The sequence below is a fragment of the Cylas formicarius genome, unplaced genomic scaffold (genome assembly GCF_029955315.1).
Source record: "Cylas formicarius isolate icCylForm1 unplaced genomic scaffold, icCylForm1.1 PGA_scaffold_8__14_contigs__length_24414737, whole genome shotgun sequence".
Taxonomy (NCBI): Eukaryota; Metazoa; Arthropoda; class Insecta; order Coleoptera; family Brentidae; genus Cylas; species Cylas formicarius.
The window spans coordinates 2,473,238-2,490,130 of NW_026844361.1; the positions used below are offsets into that span (position 1 = coordinate 2,473,238).

Consider the following 16,893-nt stretch of genomic DNA (forward strand, 5'->3'; position numbering starts at 1 on the left):
GAGTCAACAAAAACCGATGCAGGAGGAATCCAGAAGTATTACAGTAGACTGTCGAAGTTTCTTTGTATGCTTAAAAAATATTTGGCCTAAAATTAGAGGATACCAAGATAGCGACATATTCAATACGGATGAAACTAGTATATTTCTCAAAATGATCAAGGACAAGAGTATGAGAATGAAAGGTAAAAAATGCAACGGCTAAAAAATCGAACAGCAAGTATGACAGGGACAGAAAAGTTAAAACTGATCGTTATTGGTTGTTTTAAGATTATAAAGACTTTTCCTGTGACATAGCACAAAAGATTGCTCGATTTAAAGTTTACTGCTTGTATTGCATAATTAAAAAGCACATCATAATATGCAAAATTTAAAGGCAATAAAGCAAGTGTTTCTTCCAGAAAATACCACAGCCTTTAGATAAATGTATTATCTCAACCCTAAAAAATCATTTTACAAAAAATCAAGTTTGAAAAATTATTAAAGATATTGAACGTGGTTGCGGTGATGTTCAAACCAATTTATTAGATGTTATCCTGTGGATGTCTGAAGCTTGAGACCACATTAGGCAGACTACAATAGCTCTTTGCTTTGTTCACGCTGGTTTCTCAAATTCTGAAAATCTACCTTTACCAACGTGGGTCAAAACTCGTCAAGCAACCATTGAAAATGACGCACTTTATGAATACGTTGGAAATATGCCGACCCTAATTGATATCGCTACTGAAGACGATCGGAGAAATTTCGTTAATGTGGATGAAGAATTGGAGACGGAAGATTGGGACTTTGTGAAGATGATGAAATTGTTCAAGATATAATGAACGTCGCCGATAATAAAGAAGAAGCAGAAGACGAGGTTGTAGCAGATCCACCAACAGCTAAAAAAGCTCTGAACGCAGTCGAATGTATTAGAAAAACTTTTTCTATTCACAACGAACCTGAAAATGATGTAATCGTCAATAATTCATTTGCATCTAGAAAATACACTTTACAATCAAAAATACAAAATAAAAATTTTATCAGTCAAATTTTGACACGTCGACATTTTCTTTAAATTGAAGACCCTGTATTTGGATACGTCAATGGATTACATGTTTTCCCCCGATTTCAAATGTATAAGAGTTGTTAGGGTTATTTTTGACAGATTTTGAAATATCGCGCATTTTATCTAATATTGGATGTATAACTATTGTTTCAAAAATCAAATTAGCCATGATAACTGTTATCATGGAAACTGGCGTAATTTACTATGATTATATATTAAACTTTTAGCATTGAATCGTGAAAAAAAAAAGATAAGAATAATGACGGGTGTAATAACGACGAATAAAATTTTATAACTAAATTTTCTTTAGTACTTATTTTTACATTATTATTTTTGAAGTCACATATTACATGTAAATTTGTAGAGATTTTTTTTACTGGAAGCATTTCAATAAAAATGTAATTTTGAATTTTTTAAGATGGTTGTTACGTCTCCTGGCGACCATATTGATAATCCAAGATTTTTCCACAATTTTGTTTTGACCGCATTCACAATAAAATTTATCACTGCAAACCTCTACGATAAATAGTTATCGAGTTAAAACACTTTGCATTCTTCTCTGGACACCTAGTACAAGTTATATTCTCCAACTGGTGCTATTTTCTGAAATGCAGCAATATGACTTTTGATAACAGCACCTCAATAGCTTTATCCCAACTTCCCAACAGAACACCACGATGGTGTCAATAGAAAAGTGCTAGTAATTCCAAAATATTCTGGCAACTTGTCTCAGTTAAAAATAAAAAATTAGGTGTATGAGCACCATGACAAACTTATTTCAAATAGAGCACCATGTATATTAATAATGATTTAGATTGGCCTTTGAAAGAGAAGTTCAGCGACTTAAAATAGTATACGCAAAGTCCTTATTCTCGCAGTAGGTTGGCGGTAGGCGAACTTTGGTCGACACCGTCGACAAGGTACACGGTGCGCTTGCAACGAACGTCGCGCGTCTTTTACTCGGTGACCGAAATAAGTAAGCGTATTGCGTAGTGGAAGGTTGTGGCAGTAAATTAAATGAGGGACTGTCTTTTTTTCGTTGTCCATTAGATGAGGCCACCTTAAAAGCTTTTTTCTCTTTCTTTTCAGGGAAAATCCACTAGTCCACTTTCTCAATCGATTTTATCGCTTCCCGTAAATTCAATCTCGTCCTTGGTGTCACGCTTGGAAAAATGTACTTGGATTTATAGGCACTCATAGATACGCAAATATAACGTTATAACAAAGCCACAGTCCAATAAGAATTTTCAGTTTACATTTCAGTGATTACAGCTTGGCAAATGAACCACGAAATCACCTTCAGAAATTTACGATTCCTTCTTTGATGATAAGATTCTGCTGGGGAATTAACAAACGGATGAATTTACTTATCGACTGATACATTTATGTAATAAATATATGTATGTTTTAGAAGAAAACAAAAATAAATCTTAGATTATACTGAAATTAAAACTACAAGCGTCGGATGATTGTCAGAATGTTCAAATGAAATAGCTTAAGATAGCTATAGTTGTTCACTTGTTGTACATTTTATAATAACAACTTCTTCATATTAAATCCACGGTGTGTTTAATTTGTTATTTTAAACTTTTAAAATAATATTTTGCGGTGCTTATTTTATAATCTGTGTCGTTGTAATTTGAATGGTTTCCGTTTCGATTCAAATGCAGATAATACCTTTGTTTTAATAGGAATAACTAATAAAAATTATCATGCACATGTTAGTTTCAAGAAGACATTATAAAATAATATAGCGTATCACTGATTCATATATTTTTAGAATACAAAAGTTGGTAGCGATCACGGCGTAACGACTCTATACATGAAAATATAACATACAACTTTTATATTTAACATTTTGTACAATCTTTTCTAGTACCTGAGATAAGCTAGTGGTGCATTATAAGTTTTCCAATTTTTTCTGGGCGTTTTTTAACCGTGTAACCAGGTAATAAGGTAATAATAATAATAAAATATAAATGAACAAAACTTCTTTGCCGGAAATATTACATTTCTATGCTGTTATGAAAAATCATGTTTTATGCTGTTATCTGATATTTGCTTTCCGCTTTAATTAGTTGAAATTTGTTTAATACTTATTGCATCAAAGATGCCCTAAACTAACCAAAACTAACCAAAACTCACCGAAATCCAATATGAAAGAATCGATGTATAAGAAACGAAGAATAATATATACTGATTACTTCGATATACATTTTACTGATTAAATAATTCAACAATTAATAAAATTGGTTAGTCATCAACACTTTATTTGTTTTGGTTAGTTGACTAAACCTAATTGCTAATGAAAAAATTGTTCATAATAATAATTTGAAAATGGGCAAAGATATCAAGATCTAGTTATGTCAGTATGTTTCATACCAACCAAAGGTATTTGTTTTGATTCTTTTTTGAGCGTTAAGTCCTTTTAATCAAATTTTAGATTAGGATAAGGATATTGAAATATGATTTTTGTTAGGTTGTTGGGACCTTAATGACACCAAAACAAGTCACAATTCTGATTCGTGTTTCGGAAAATTCAGTTTTTTTCCCTGGTGGCAAGGTAACCAATAGCAAGAATGATAGCCTAGGAAAAGTCCTTGGCAACGACTGCAAGTTTATTAATACGCGTTAAGCCTTTGTGCATATATGGACGTGTATTTAAGAAAATGTTTCTAACATCCCTCCCTCTACTTTCCTTGCAGAGATAGGGCAAACAAAATTAAACGAAATCGTCCATTTCAACAATTTTGTCTCGTCCCCCTTAAAATACTACTTCAACTCATTTAAACCATGTAAATAACAGATAGTAGAAATAGAGTTTTAAACAAATTCGTGGGCCATTTCAGAAACTCGAAAATATTTTCTACCATTTTTTCCTGTTCGATTTACTTAATACTTTTTCCATTTGCCAAATTTGTTGGACCAAATTTTTGCTTCATTCTTTTACTAAATAACTTCGACGGCTTGAAATTTAAAATAAATATAAGCCCTACAATTTTTGTATTAAACTTTTTTTCTAACATGTATAATAAAAAAAAATAGTTAAAATACATCATTCCTTACATGGCTAATATGCAGTGCCCGTGGAAAATGTTGCACAGATACTTCTGGGTGCAGTGTTTGATGTCCAGGAGCCACTCCGCGAAGGAGTGGTGAAACAGCCGGATCGATCCGTGCTTGGTGATCACGACGATCCTCTTCAGCAAGTGGTACCGCTTCTTGAAATCCTCGACGGTGATCTTCGGGTAGTTCACCTTGACGATGTCGAATAGTAACGCTTCGCTCAGGGCGCATTTCGCCGCCAAAATGACGTTCAACAGCGGCTGCACCTTCGCGAACTGACGTCGGTTGAACAGCCGCTGGCACAGCCACAAGTACAGTCCGTTGAGGGTACCCGGTATCTCCCGTACCTCCCTCAACACTATGAAGTTGTCGGCTACACCGTCCAGCACCTTCTCGAGATAGAGGAAGCACCCATTGCTCTTGATGTGGAGCTGGTTGAGCATCTCGGCAGTGTCCCGGCTTATGTGCTGCCGCAGGCTGTTCTCCTGGTCCAACCTGGCCAATATGTACTGCTGGACGTCCCGCACCACCTGCGTCTTGCGCAGATCGTCCAAGCTGAGCTTTCGAAACCCGGTGAACATTTTCGCGATGCTTTTGGACTGTTTTTTGGCGGTGCATACGAGGAGGAGCCACTGGGGGAACAGGTGGTGGTGGTTGGCGAGCAGTTCGGCTATCGTGCGCGACTGGGACGCGCGTTCTCTCGGTTTGGACCGCGTAAGCGTCGAGTTGGAGTAAATGAACGAATGCTCGTCGATGGAGTCGATGACTATGAACAGGGACGTCTTGGGGGGATCGATTTCTAAAAGGGGAAAGAGGAGCGCGCGTTTCAGACAGTCGTCCGGGTTGGTCTCGATGTTTTTCGCCCGCAACGCGAGCTGAATTTCGGGATCCGATTTTAACTTCTCCAGGTACGCGTCGGCGATGACGGTACGCGGATTCACCGGCAGATTCGGAATCGCGCGCGCTTTTTTAACGTCCCCGGCGGTCTCAGGACCGAACGTTTCCTGAGGTACCGGCGAAACAGGCTTCGACTTATCCTGCATCAGTTTCTTGCGCATACTGCGCTCCCGGTGGCTTTCCGTAGAATGGTTCAGGATTTGGGTGACCAGAGAGCGCACGAATTCACTCAGGGACAGGCTCTTTTCGTTGTGCCCCTGCAAAAAATGGTAGCACAGCAATCGGCGGTTCAGCGCCCTCTGCTGCCTGCCGGACGGGCCCTGCGACGGCCAGCACAGCTCCGAACAGAAGGTGGTTTTGCCACAGCCCGAGCTGCCCAGCAACAGTGCCCCGCACGTCTTCGAGACCGGCCTCTGGTCCAGACAGTGCAGTAACTTTTGAAAGGCCCACTCGCGGCAATAAAACTTCTTCCTATCCTCTTGCGCCATCGTTAAAAAATATATCTATATTTATTTGTCGAGCGGGACGCCAATGGTGCTCCTCTTCCGGTTACAGTCTTATGGTGTAGGGTTACGTATTTTAGTTACATGTTCGCTAAGGCGACGATTATCTCCGAATTTTTAAACCTAGCACGTTTCCACGGGACAGCGTTCGCGGCCGAGCCATTTTCGTTTCAGTCCTTCGATATTCCTGAAAAGGGGGGGACACGTTGTAAAAGCTTCAAGACCCCTGACATTTCACGCTAATTGTCTAATTTTTTTAAGGTCAGATGCGTGAGTCACTCTCTCATTTGAATTTCGCATCGGGAGGCTTAGCGTGCCCGGAAAGGAACCGTCCGTGCGATAAATAAATACGTTCGCGGTAAACAACGCCGAAAAAATTGCAAAAATTTTTAGCCCGTTTGGAAAGGTCTTTTGCCTTGCGACGGTAGAAGCGTCCCAGTCAAATAACAGAAAGGGACGTTTATTTTAACAAAATCACAGCGTGTGAGGGGAAATTTCTGAAATGTTGCTAAATTTGAACTAAAAATAGCTACGCTAGACTCGGAATAGGACACCCACGATTAGACCGTTTTTAAAACAAAACCAACCTAAAAACTTACCTTCTATTCGCTCGCACGACGCACCCGAGACGAAATTACACCGAAAATCGCGGCACATTTACTAAACAACCTATTTATTTATGCACCTTTTTCGATAAACATTTTTGGTTATGGCAAATTTCGCTGTCAACTGACTGGTTGTCGGGTTCACCGCCAGGCGTCGCGTCGCTCTGACGCCGAATTTCAGAGCGGTGAATTTGAAAGGCGAAACGTCATTATTCGCCTCGTCAAAATTTCCAGTGAAAACACCCTTGTCAAGAGAATTCCCGAGGGCTGCAAATTATGTCCTGCGCTCGATGTGGATGCGGAATTTATAAAACCGAGGAGTTCATTTCGCTCAACAAAGTGTGGCACAAGTGCTGTTTCACCTGCCGTAAGTCAAAGTTAATCTTATTTTCGTCAAATTGATCGATAACGGAAAAGAACTGGGACGAAAGTCGCATATGTAGCGCAGTGGGACATTTTTTTTAAATAAATATTTATTGTACCTGGTGGCCGCCATCTGCCGAGTAGTAGATGAATGCGATTTTATTCGGTGCCTTAGTTATATGAAGAAATTGGCAACAGAGGTCTAAATAAAAAATAATGGGCTCTTATTGCGGTTTGGCTACTCGATACTAGAGGGCGCAGCCCTTTCTTTTTACGATTTAGTTTCCATAACATCCAGTCTACATGACATTGTAAATTAGAAAATTCATTTTGACCGAAGTATCTACGCATAAAAAGTCCAAATTTTTTCGTGTCCAGACCAATGCAACAAACGTCTCGATAAAAGCACAGCGAAAATTTTCCAAGGCGAGTTGTTTTGCGAGATCTGCTACAGCTGCGTGATCGAGAAGCTTTTCGAAGTGATTTCCGCGCCGTCGTTGAAGAAACCCACCAGGGTGGTTTCCTCGCCGAGTTGCGCGAGTAAATCGTTCGACAAGCGTCTAGAAGAGTGCGGGAATTTGCTGAAAAATTTTAATCCCACAAAGAACGAAGTGAACTATAGCAGGGTCGTTTGGTACCGCCTTTTATTGGTCGCTGCTCTTTTAGGGTGCCGTTAGAGCCGCGCAGTCTTGCATATGCATCCCAAGCAGGCAGGAAGCGACAAAAAATGATTATTGCTTAGTGTTTCCTATACCGCGCGAGGTTGCCAACTACTACAATAGGTCACATATGAGAGATAAAGCGCGCAAGTAAGGTTTGAGGTTTTTTTTTATTTTCCACTACTGGCAGAGATTGCCAGGATCATAGGGCCAAAGTTTGAGGTTATATTCGTGGGGAATGGAATATTGTTCTTAACCCAGCGGATGTTGAGATTCTTTGGGCCTCCATTTTAACTTTAATGATTATTTAATTTCTGTTTCTAACGGATCTTTCTTTCAAGGGTATTAATAGAAAAATTGGAAAGAAAATATTATTTTTTTTATATTTTTATCGGTGCGGAGGACTAGTTCGAATACAATTAACAACAATTTACGAATTCTGCTGCCATTACTACGAACCTGCCCCTAAAAATTCAAACAACTACATTTGAACAGCGTTTTTCATAAACCAAATTCTATTCTCTGATGATTTCTCAGATGTAGTAAGTAAAAAAATGAAAGCAAAGTATCATTATCTAAATTTAGGGTGTTAGGTTTTAAAACTTAATATGAAATACGACAAAATGGAAAATTTTGCGTACATTTAAGATTTCTAAATGGGTTTTGAAAAATCATTTTTGGAAGATTTTTGTCCCACCGTAATTACCATTAAAGAAATAAAAAAATAAAAAATTAATACGCTTAAAAATGTTTTTTCAGAATGTGGAAAAGGGTGCGTTATAAATTCCATAAATTTTTGAAGCAGAGCTTAAAATTATTTTTGAATTTTTTTTTGAAATATTTTTTTTTCGTTTCCAATTCCGATAGTAATTCATCAAACGAACTTAACAGTGAAAACTTAAAAACATCCAAATGAATCATGTCAGCTATAATTTTTTTTAATTTCATAATACTTATATGTACCAATCTGCAAATAAAGTTAAAATAGCTATTTAATAATTTCTTAACATTTTTTCCATATTAATTTGTTTTTTGTTTAAAGATGGTTTAATTAATGAGAAGTGCTCGAAACTCTAGGAAAATATCAAGCAAAGCAAAAATATCACAGATTCAACAGATTTGCCAGAGCTAGTACACTGGATTTCCTCGCTGAGGTCACGTTATTGGGTTCTTACTTTTCAGCTAAAAAACTGCTCTAGCAAATCATTAATGCGCTTCATTAGTGTGACGTTATAATTTGTGTTTTTTTTACAGCATTTAAACATGTGTTTCTAAATTGATGAAAGGATTAAAAATTACTATTTTTATATGAAAATAAGAGTTGCAATAAATGATATGCTGAGGGCTACATTTGTATAATAATTTATTACATACATAATAATATAAAATATATCTAATAGTTAATTAGGAACGAGCGGTAATTTATTTTAAAGTTAATTTTAATATTCTGTTTCAACCATAGAATGAGCCTTTTTTGAAATGTCACTAGATTCTGTAGATGTGGATGTTTGTTGCTCGATTATCAATCTTAAACATTTTCAATAATTAAAAATAAAATTAAAGTCTACAATGCCGCTATTTTGGAACTGTTTTTTCTCTCAACCTCTCAGCTTTAGAAATTCGTTTTGAAACCACAAAAATCCGTTAAAAATCCAAACCTTCTAAATCTAATATTCCAAAGCCTGAACGCATAGCTCTAAAATCTCTAAAATCTAATCCCGACAATGCATTTTTAAAAACAGATAAAGGAAATCTTACGGTAGTCATGAACACAGAGTGCTCTTATCGCTAACTTAAGAAATATTCTTCCTCTCACGACTCTGAAACTCTTCGTTTCTACAGACTCCCTAACATTCACAAGCCATTTACCACTTACCCCTTCAACCTGAAGTCAGTACCAATTTATCCTTCCAACAATATATCTATTTAGCTTCTTATATTCAATCTCGTCACAGCGAAAACTGAAATTTTTGTACTTAATTCCTTTCACTTCATTGAACAATTAAAACATTTTACCCACACGATAAAGTCTCTCTTTACCACATTCCCTATTCATGGATCTCTCAATGTTATTAACATTAGCAGAAAACTTCTCATCACCATCACATCTTCCAATTAAAAGCAAAACTATGGAAACCCTACCCTGATGATACTTTTTTATTTGTTCGAATGTTCAAGAATCCCTCTGTAACGCTCTATACGCCCTGACATACGTTTTATCATTGAATCGGAAATTAATAATTATCTCCTATTCTTTGATGTTAATAATAATCTATATAATCAGACTTAAGATTGGGCCATTCAATTTTAATGCCTTGTCACAAAAAAAATCGGTTAGAGCATATATGTTTGCAGACCCCTAAAACTATCGCACCTAACATCTGTTCTTCTCTCTAACAATGTTATTGCTTGACACTGCAATTGCTTCTATGAGAAGTCACCTGTGATGCGCAGCCATAGCGTTACGCTGAGATCAGTAACGTCTGACTTTATGGCAATGGAGTTCCTGAGGATGTAGCTCAATCTTCCAACCCCCCAAAGAAAGAAAGAAGTGAACCCGAAAGCAATCCTTGCCATTGCGGTCGTTCCTTAGGTTCAAAACATCACTGATCACATAATCGCAAAAGTTCTTAAGGAATATAATGTTATAATCAGATTTACCACTTGTCGGATCCGTCAAAAACAAAATTTGGTTTGAGACACCAGGAGTTTTCAGTATTCCATGCAAGAAGAGAATATATTGGAGAGACTGGACGAAAAATATCAACTTAAGACTACAAGTAAACAAGTAAACCCAAAAGCAGTTCGCCACACGTTCATGCAACGTAATTTTAAAAACCCATAAAAATCTCTTAACTACCAAACAATCTTAACCGCGGATCAGGTGTTTACCTTTTACCAATATGGGAATCATTCATTCCAGACAACGCTCATGCCCTTCGTTTAGCTCCGCCCTAATATATAATAATATATAAGCAGGTACAGGGTAGAATGAGAGTCAGTTTCAGTTAGGCTCTGAAGAAGCCAACAGGATAATTGAGGAAACTTAGCAAGTTCATTCCAGATCCAAATTTAAAAGGTCACTAACCAGTGGGCGTTTAATTGAAAAAAAATGTCTTTTCTCTATATGGTTCTTCTTTTTCTCTTTAGATTTAAACTCGAACATTTTGCCTTAATTGAGTACGAAAATAGTGGGTCCGTTTTGTTTTATTATCCTTTAACAACAAAAGTTACAAATAGATTTTAAGCATAAAAAATAGTCAAAACAATATTATTTTAGTACTAATATGGTAAATAACATTATGTTCTTCTATTTTGCATTGAACTAAATATACAGGGTGTCCAAATGTTGTGTAAGAGTAATATCTCTCGTTTATTTGTTTTAGAGAAAAATATTAATATACAAATGTTATAGGTGAGATTAAAAGAAATAATTTAAAATTATTTACTCATAAGTATGTCGTTAAAGGGAACACCCTGTATACTCTCCCTTATGCTCAATCACCCAATGTAAGGTTGTTATGGGCTATACCGAGTGTTTTCGGATTTATGGTCATATATGGTTATGCGCGTGTTTAAAACTATATTTTTTCCGACATTTGCAACAGTTTTAATTTTATTATGCCAACAGTTTTATAAAGTAGTGTAGCCCTTAATTCTATACTTCTCTCGAAGTGAGTTCGAATCGTTTATACAGGGTAAGTCGAAATGAAAAATATTAATTTTCTAGAGAAAATGAAGTGGAAGATGCTCTATATTATATTTCCCTTAAGTACTCCTATTTCCCTATACTTAAACTTACGGAAAATTTTCAAACCGTGGGAAAATATGACAAGAAATTGAGAAGAACGCGAAAAGTCTACAGAGACGAATTAAGCATAATTCTTTCAGATAAAAGCATTCGTTACATGTTAATACAAAATTAATATTTTCCATCCTGATTCACCCTGTATAAACGACTCGAACCAACTTCAAGACAAGGATAACTTTACAAAATTGTTGGCATAATAAAATTACAGCTGTCGGAAATGGCGTCAAACATATATAATGTTAAATACAAGGCGAAAAAAAAATTGGTTTCCCACATATTTACGGAATCACAGTCTATATTTAAAAATAATGTTAATGTAAATTAATTCTTTTAGTCTTGGCGGCAACTTTTGCATTTATTTGGACAACTTGTATGTTTTAACTAACGTGTTAGTACATAACTAGACCTGATTTTAAAATATAAGGGAAAACACCGCTAAAAGGAAACATCAATAATTACATCTAAAAGTTTTGTGTGTATGGCGTCAGCACTAATGACGCGTAATCCTAGATAAGTTCGAAAAGTGTTGGGGTTCCCTTATCGTTTCTGCGAAAAAAAAAATAGCTTTAGGGCCTCGGGAAGGTGCTGCCCCCCGAACGAGACTCAGTGCTCCTGCCGCCCGAGGTCGCCGCCTCCGTGCGACTGCAGCGCCGCCCCCCGCCCCATTCAACTGCGCAGCCTGACGGCTGACTCTGAAAACTGCCGCAGTTGCCGGCCATGTTGTCCCGCTCGTCCCCAGTCGTCGCCGCCATTGTGTCCCGCTTACGCCTGTCCGCCGTTGCGCCCTAGCGCCGGCTGTCCGCGTTGCTGTCCCGTTCTCGAATCCGGTCGTCCGCGCGCTCAGTTACGATTTAAGCGGTTTCGATGAAAGAAAATGGCTAGATAAAACGATTTTGCAGGTGCTGCGAAGGCGGCTCGCCGACTCGAAGATGTAAATGCGGTCCGAAACGGGCATGTGCGGGAGGCGCGACGGCAGAGAGGCGCGCCTGCACGTGCGCGAAGCCCAAACGCTGCGCGTGCGACTCGCCGAAACCGTGCGACTGCAAAATGGCGCAGGTGAGGGCCGCGTGCACCTCTTGCTGCATCAGATGTAAGCGAAAGGTAAATATACAGGGTGTAATCGAAATCACGTCATATAATTTAATGAACGAATCTCGGGGTTGGGGAACTCATGGAAAAAATACTCGTTATAATGATTGCCTCACTAGTATTCCGGAAAAATTAAATAGCGATATGCAACAAGTCAGAGAGCATGGTTTGCCATGCAGCCGGCCTTTCAAATTTTCGCTTTTTCTTAGGTTAGGACTAATTATTGCGATTATCAGGAGCAGTTGGTGCGGAAAACCTGCTGCAGTCGTCGAAGTGTATTTCTTCTCCTCTTTTACAATCCCTCTCCTACCTCTTGACTCTCACACACACTTCTCTTATTTCTTCACTTCTCTTCCGGTGAAATAACGTATAAACCGTTTAGTTCCTAGTCGTTTCTATCGCGTATGCGCAAGTTTTATACAGGGTTAGTCAAAAGTTGCGTAACTGCCTTATATCTCAGGAATTATTAGACCTAAATTTATCAAATTTAGTATAGGGACATTTCTAATTAGGCTAGACAGATTGGTGATATATGCGACATTTCCACATTTACGCTAAGCTACCATAATTTTCTATTTTAAATAAAAAGAGTAGTAAAATGAAGTATTACCGTGATAGGAAACATTTCTATCGTCAATTGTGGGAATTGTGGGAACTATTTTATACAGTATACTATTGTGGCCAGATTAGTTGCAAAATTTACAGATTGTAAAAGACTGCCCAAAGATCGACAGGCAATAATTGATGTAAATATTATAGAGCCTTATAGAAATGGCGAAGTAGAGATTATCGATAACCACATACGGTACCTGAATCAAATAGAAATACTTGTTCTTGTTTACACAACGATACATCTTGTATTTCTACCGAGTTATGGCTCACCACCTTCAAACCAAAAAAATATACCCCTACCACTAGCTTCAAACCGTTCCATCAAACACTACAGAGATTATCTAGTTGGTCTATTAGGGTACTTTGCCTTGTAAAGTCTTACTGCCAATAAAGTATTTTTTTCGACGCAGTATATAAATCATATTAATCAATTCAGCTTTAGAAAAATCCAAACTTGATTTTTCTATTTAAATTTGCTGACCACAATAAATTTGATGAATTTATTTTCTCATTTTGTAGGTCAAAATTTGACAATGTCATTTTGTCATGGTCAACTAATGTTACAGCAGTAGTGTTAAACATAAAGAAGAGCAAATGTTGGAAAAGTTAAAATAAATCCCAAAGTAATTAAATAATAAAAATAGGTATATACTTGATAAAGGTTGTAGATTTTTGTCAGATTTTTCAGAACAACTAACAAAGTATGTCATCCAAATATATTCGTTTATTATGAACACCCTGTAATATCTAATTCAAATTCCGTTGCATACATCTTTTACGTTATCTTCGAATAACGCTAATATCAAATAGTATTTATTTAAAAAATAAAATATGTGAAAAACTTTTAGGTAATAATAATAAATAATTTTAAAAGGATTTATGAACAATGTTTAAAAAAATGGTGTACCATTTTTAAAAAATGTATGTTTCATTCGTTACGATTTTTTGAACCACTCTTTAAAATAATTTTAAATTGTGCATCCTAACAATCTTTACAACTTTTTTATCATCTCATTGACCTTCTCTCAAGTCTCTTGAACTCATTGCCCTTGAAACTCCCTCCTTCCAAGTTTTTCTCGGTCGTCCTCGTTTTGTGCGGTTTGGTGATATGTCTATCATTAGTGATCTTTCTACTCCCATACGTACTCAAACTTTTTCTGGATGTTCCCAGCGACCGGCATCCAATTTCCTTTTGTTGTTCTCTGTAATTCTCCATGTCTCTGTCCCATGCAATAGAGAATTTTTAATAGTTAAATAAGAACAAACGTTGTTCAGATTTTCACATAAATATATTTAAATGACAGCTGTTTCGGCAACACCGTGCCTTTATCAAATGCGAATTTCAAACGGTACCGATGTTTATAAATACAAAACAGTAATTACTTAATGTGATATTTAACAAGGGGGATCCATTCAAATCCAGTTGGTCATTAAGTAATACATTCGAACCTCTCATCTTGTTAATCTCCATTGCTTCTAGTAAATTTAATTTTCTACTTTTTGAAACAGTGTGTAAAATATCGAAATTGTCGTCGAAATTGTATTTTTCTACATTTTCATCAAGTAAAAGCCACTTCAGTACAAAAGAATTTTTAATTAAAGGCTCAAAGGATTCCATCTAAACAAGAAGCTATTCTCCTGCCCTGAGTTGCACGAGATGTTGTTTCCCTTAGTATCAAATCCAACCTCCGAGCAAGTGTAACTACTAGACGCTGCGATTTCATGTTTAAAACATCCAAATATGATTTTTGGTACAAACCCAAGTACAAACTTCACTAATACTATATACACAAACCGTAAAACATTTTAGGTAACACAATTAGGTCGCCAGTGCAACATTATCTTTTGACGAAATCACTTACCCACTCCAGAATTCACTGTTTTCAAAAAAGTATACATTAAATAGTTTTCAACAAGTCACAGCTTCACTATTCAATCATTCCGCTATCGTATGGAATAACATCTCCGGTTTAACGTTTACTTCCTATTTTCTCTACACCGATTAGGAAAACTTCCAGTTCCTTCTAGATTGGACTCCATTGATAACATTATATTGAATGAGATTTAGATCAAAATAGCGGTACAGCGTTCTTGTAGGTCACAAATTAATTCTTACTACTCACACACACTCTTAAAACATACTTCCTCACCGGCATTTTAACGGTAGTTTTAAACATAATTACGCGTGTTAATGCTTTTCTGTTATTAACTCAGATTGAATTAATTAATTAATTAAAATGTTTATTTTCTAAAGATATAGAAAATTTGCTATGTTTTAAAAAGTTAACAACACTAACACTCACATCCATTTTTACACTTAAAGCAGTTAGTTTAGTGTTTAAAAATTTGGTAGTCAGATGGTTTTAGATTCAGGTATGAAGCCATATTGTTTAAAATTGATATTTTTCGATTAAAAAAAAGTTTTTCCGAAAAAATAAATATTTTTACAAAGGTTTTTTTCCCTCTTTAGTGGAGAATTTTTTAAAGGTTTCCGTTTGTTTTATCACCATCATGTCACCATATATTAAGTGGTCAATATAATTGTGCATTCCTAACAATCAAGTGTTCTTTTCAATAATATAATATAATATAATCCCTTAAATTGAAAAATTTGCCATGGTTTCGAGGTATACGCAGCAGAAAAGGTGTTGGTATCCTGCGGCGCTTTCCACACATCCTGCTTCTCCTGCTTTTGTTGTAACAAGTTGTTGGACGTCAAGAATGTTTTCGAGGGATGCGGCGAAATATATTGCAAACGTAAGTTATTGAGGTGACGCAAATTCTTATCGCACCCCTATGAAGGTTAAAATTAAAAGGTTCAAAATATTTGTCAAGCAATTTCGCGTTGCTACGTACCACTGTAACCAACGTAGGGTGCGATAAAATTTTTCGTAATCCAAAGCCCTGCCTGCCCATTGTCTACGTTTTATTTACAGAATGTTACAATCACTTTTTTGGAATCCAATACTACGGGTTCGGGAGGCTGGCTTCGTAATTTGGGTTGTTCTGCATTATAATAAATAATAATTGTTACCGAATAAAAAACGTTTTCCTACTCCCGTCTGTAAAGTACCTAATTACCCACCGATCTAGCGTGCGGGAAGCGTCACTTTACCACGTCAGTTTCGTTTCCCACGAATCCGAGCCACTTTCGGGCATTTCCGGGAATTTACCGCACGGGTTTGGGAGCAATCGGATGTTTTTGGAGATATTTTCCACCTTCGGGGACGTGAGAGAAGGATTTGCTGGTATAGCTGAGCTCCATTTCTAGAGCTCCCAACTAATGTTGGGGATCAGTGGGCAATTCCTAGAGATTTATTGCAATCGAGAGATCGCCACTCACGACTGCCTCTAAGACGCTTTACCAGCCTTTAATCAGCGTATTTAGACGACCAAAATAAAACGCATCAAATATATGGGAGAAAACAAATATCAATTAGATAGGTTAATTTTTGAAAACTCCCAATGCTTCATCAGAAATATTATTATTATTTTACTTGAGCAAGTGCTTCAGTTCATAAACGCAGTACAGCATCAGATTTTAGGGGAAAGATGGAACCTTTTTTGGCATCATAATACCGTTTACAATCTGATCAAACTATTAAATTAAATTGGCAATTATAAGGCGGAAGCCGCAAAATGCGATGGCCATTTTCCAATGCCAACTTGTCCATTCTTAAAAGACTAATTTTGAAATTAATTTCATATTCAAAGAAAATTATTTAAAAATTACATATTTCTGGCGTGTGTTGTTTGACTAACATTGGTCTTTCATTTAGCTTGGCTAAAATGGAACATTCCTTTTTTTGTAGCCATTCGACGAGAGACTGCTTGACCCAACTTTGATTAGGTATTGCCTCAGCAAGTTCACAGTGATACGATGAATTGAACATTATTAATAATGAAGGTTCGCTAAGATTGTGTAACAGCTGTTGATTAAACCGTCATTTAAAAAAAAATCCATAAATTGTTTTCTCCCAAATCATATCAATATTGATGACATGAGAGTTTCCGTGGGTATAAAACTAAAACTTTTATCTCCGTTCATAGGTTAGAAAAATGTCTACTTTTCCCATAAAAAAATCATCTATCAACATTTTCAGCGTTCATTAAATCATGGCAGTCCCCCTATTTGCAGCCAGATTTAAAAATGAGACTGACATACTTTACAAAGCCATTTTTGGAGCCAGCATGAAAAATTATATTTTTCCGAACTGTTAGTAGAGAATCGTCTTTCCAACTTTTT

General features: G+C 36.6%; 2 protein-coding genes across 5 annotated transcripts in view; one reads left to right on the forward strand and one right to left on the reverse strand.

Annotated features, from left to right (window-relative positions):
* The window catches only part of LOC132705839 (ankyrin repeat domain-containing protein 50), a 103,169-nt gene extending 96,906 nt beyond the window's left edge, over window positions 1–6,263 (reverse strand). For both annotated transcript variants that reach the window (XM_060676758.1, XM_060676757.1), the window contains exons 1-2: window positions 6,108–6,263; window positions 4,109–5,695 (exon numbers count right to left, since the gene is read on the reverse strand). In XM_060676758.1, the coding sequence (XP_060532741.1) occupies window positions 4,109–5,493 (1,385 nt within the window). In that variant the 5' untranslated portion in view covers window positions 5,494–5,695; window positions 6,108–6,263. The remainder of the gene's footprint in view (window positions 1–4,108; window positions 5,696–6,107) is intronic.
* Window positions 6,245–15,701, forward strand: LOC132705841 (cysteine and glycine-rich protein 2-like). 3 transcript variants are annotated; one of them, XM_060676759.1, is made up of 7 exons: window positions 6,245–6,480; window positions 6,855–7,087; window positions 7,143–7,285; window positions 11,511–11,789; window positions 11,846–12,047; window positions 15,275–15,404; window positions 15,584–15,701. In XM_060676759.1, the coding sequence occupies exons 1-7, from the start codon at window positions 6,390–6,392 to the stop codon at window positions 15,640–15,642; spliced, it is 1,137 nt and encodes a 378-aa protein (XP_060532742.1). In that variant the 5' UTR covers window positions 6,245–6,389; the 3' UTR covers window positions 15,643–15,701. The 3 variants fall into 3 exon arrangements, with proteins under 3 accessions (XP_060532742.1, XP_060532743.1, XP_060532744.1); XM_060676760.1 differs by having other exon boundaries at window positions 11,517–11,789; XM_060676761.1 differs by lacking the exon at window positions 11,511–11,789.
* The last annotated feature ends 1,192 nt before the right edge of the window (window positions 15,702–16,893 follow it).

Bases quoted from the DNA above. Each gene is read 5' to 3' on its own strand.
- LOC132705841 (XM_060676759.1), top strand. From the start codon at position 6,390: ATGTCCTGCGCTCGATGTGGATGCGGAATTTATAAAACCGAGGAGTTC. The intron at 7,088-7,142 runs GTGAACTATAGC...CTGCTCTTTTAG, and splicing joins TTAATCCCACAAAGAACGAA to GGTGCCGTTAGAGCCGCGCA. The intron at 15,405-15,583 runs GTAAGTTATTGA...TTTTATTTACAG, and splicing joins CGGCGAAATATATTGCAAAC to AATGTTACAATCACTTTTTT.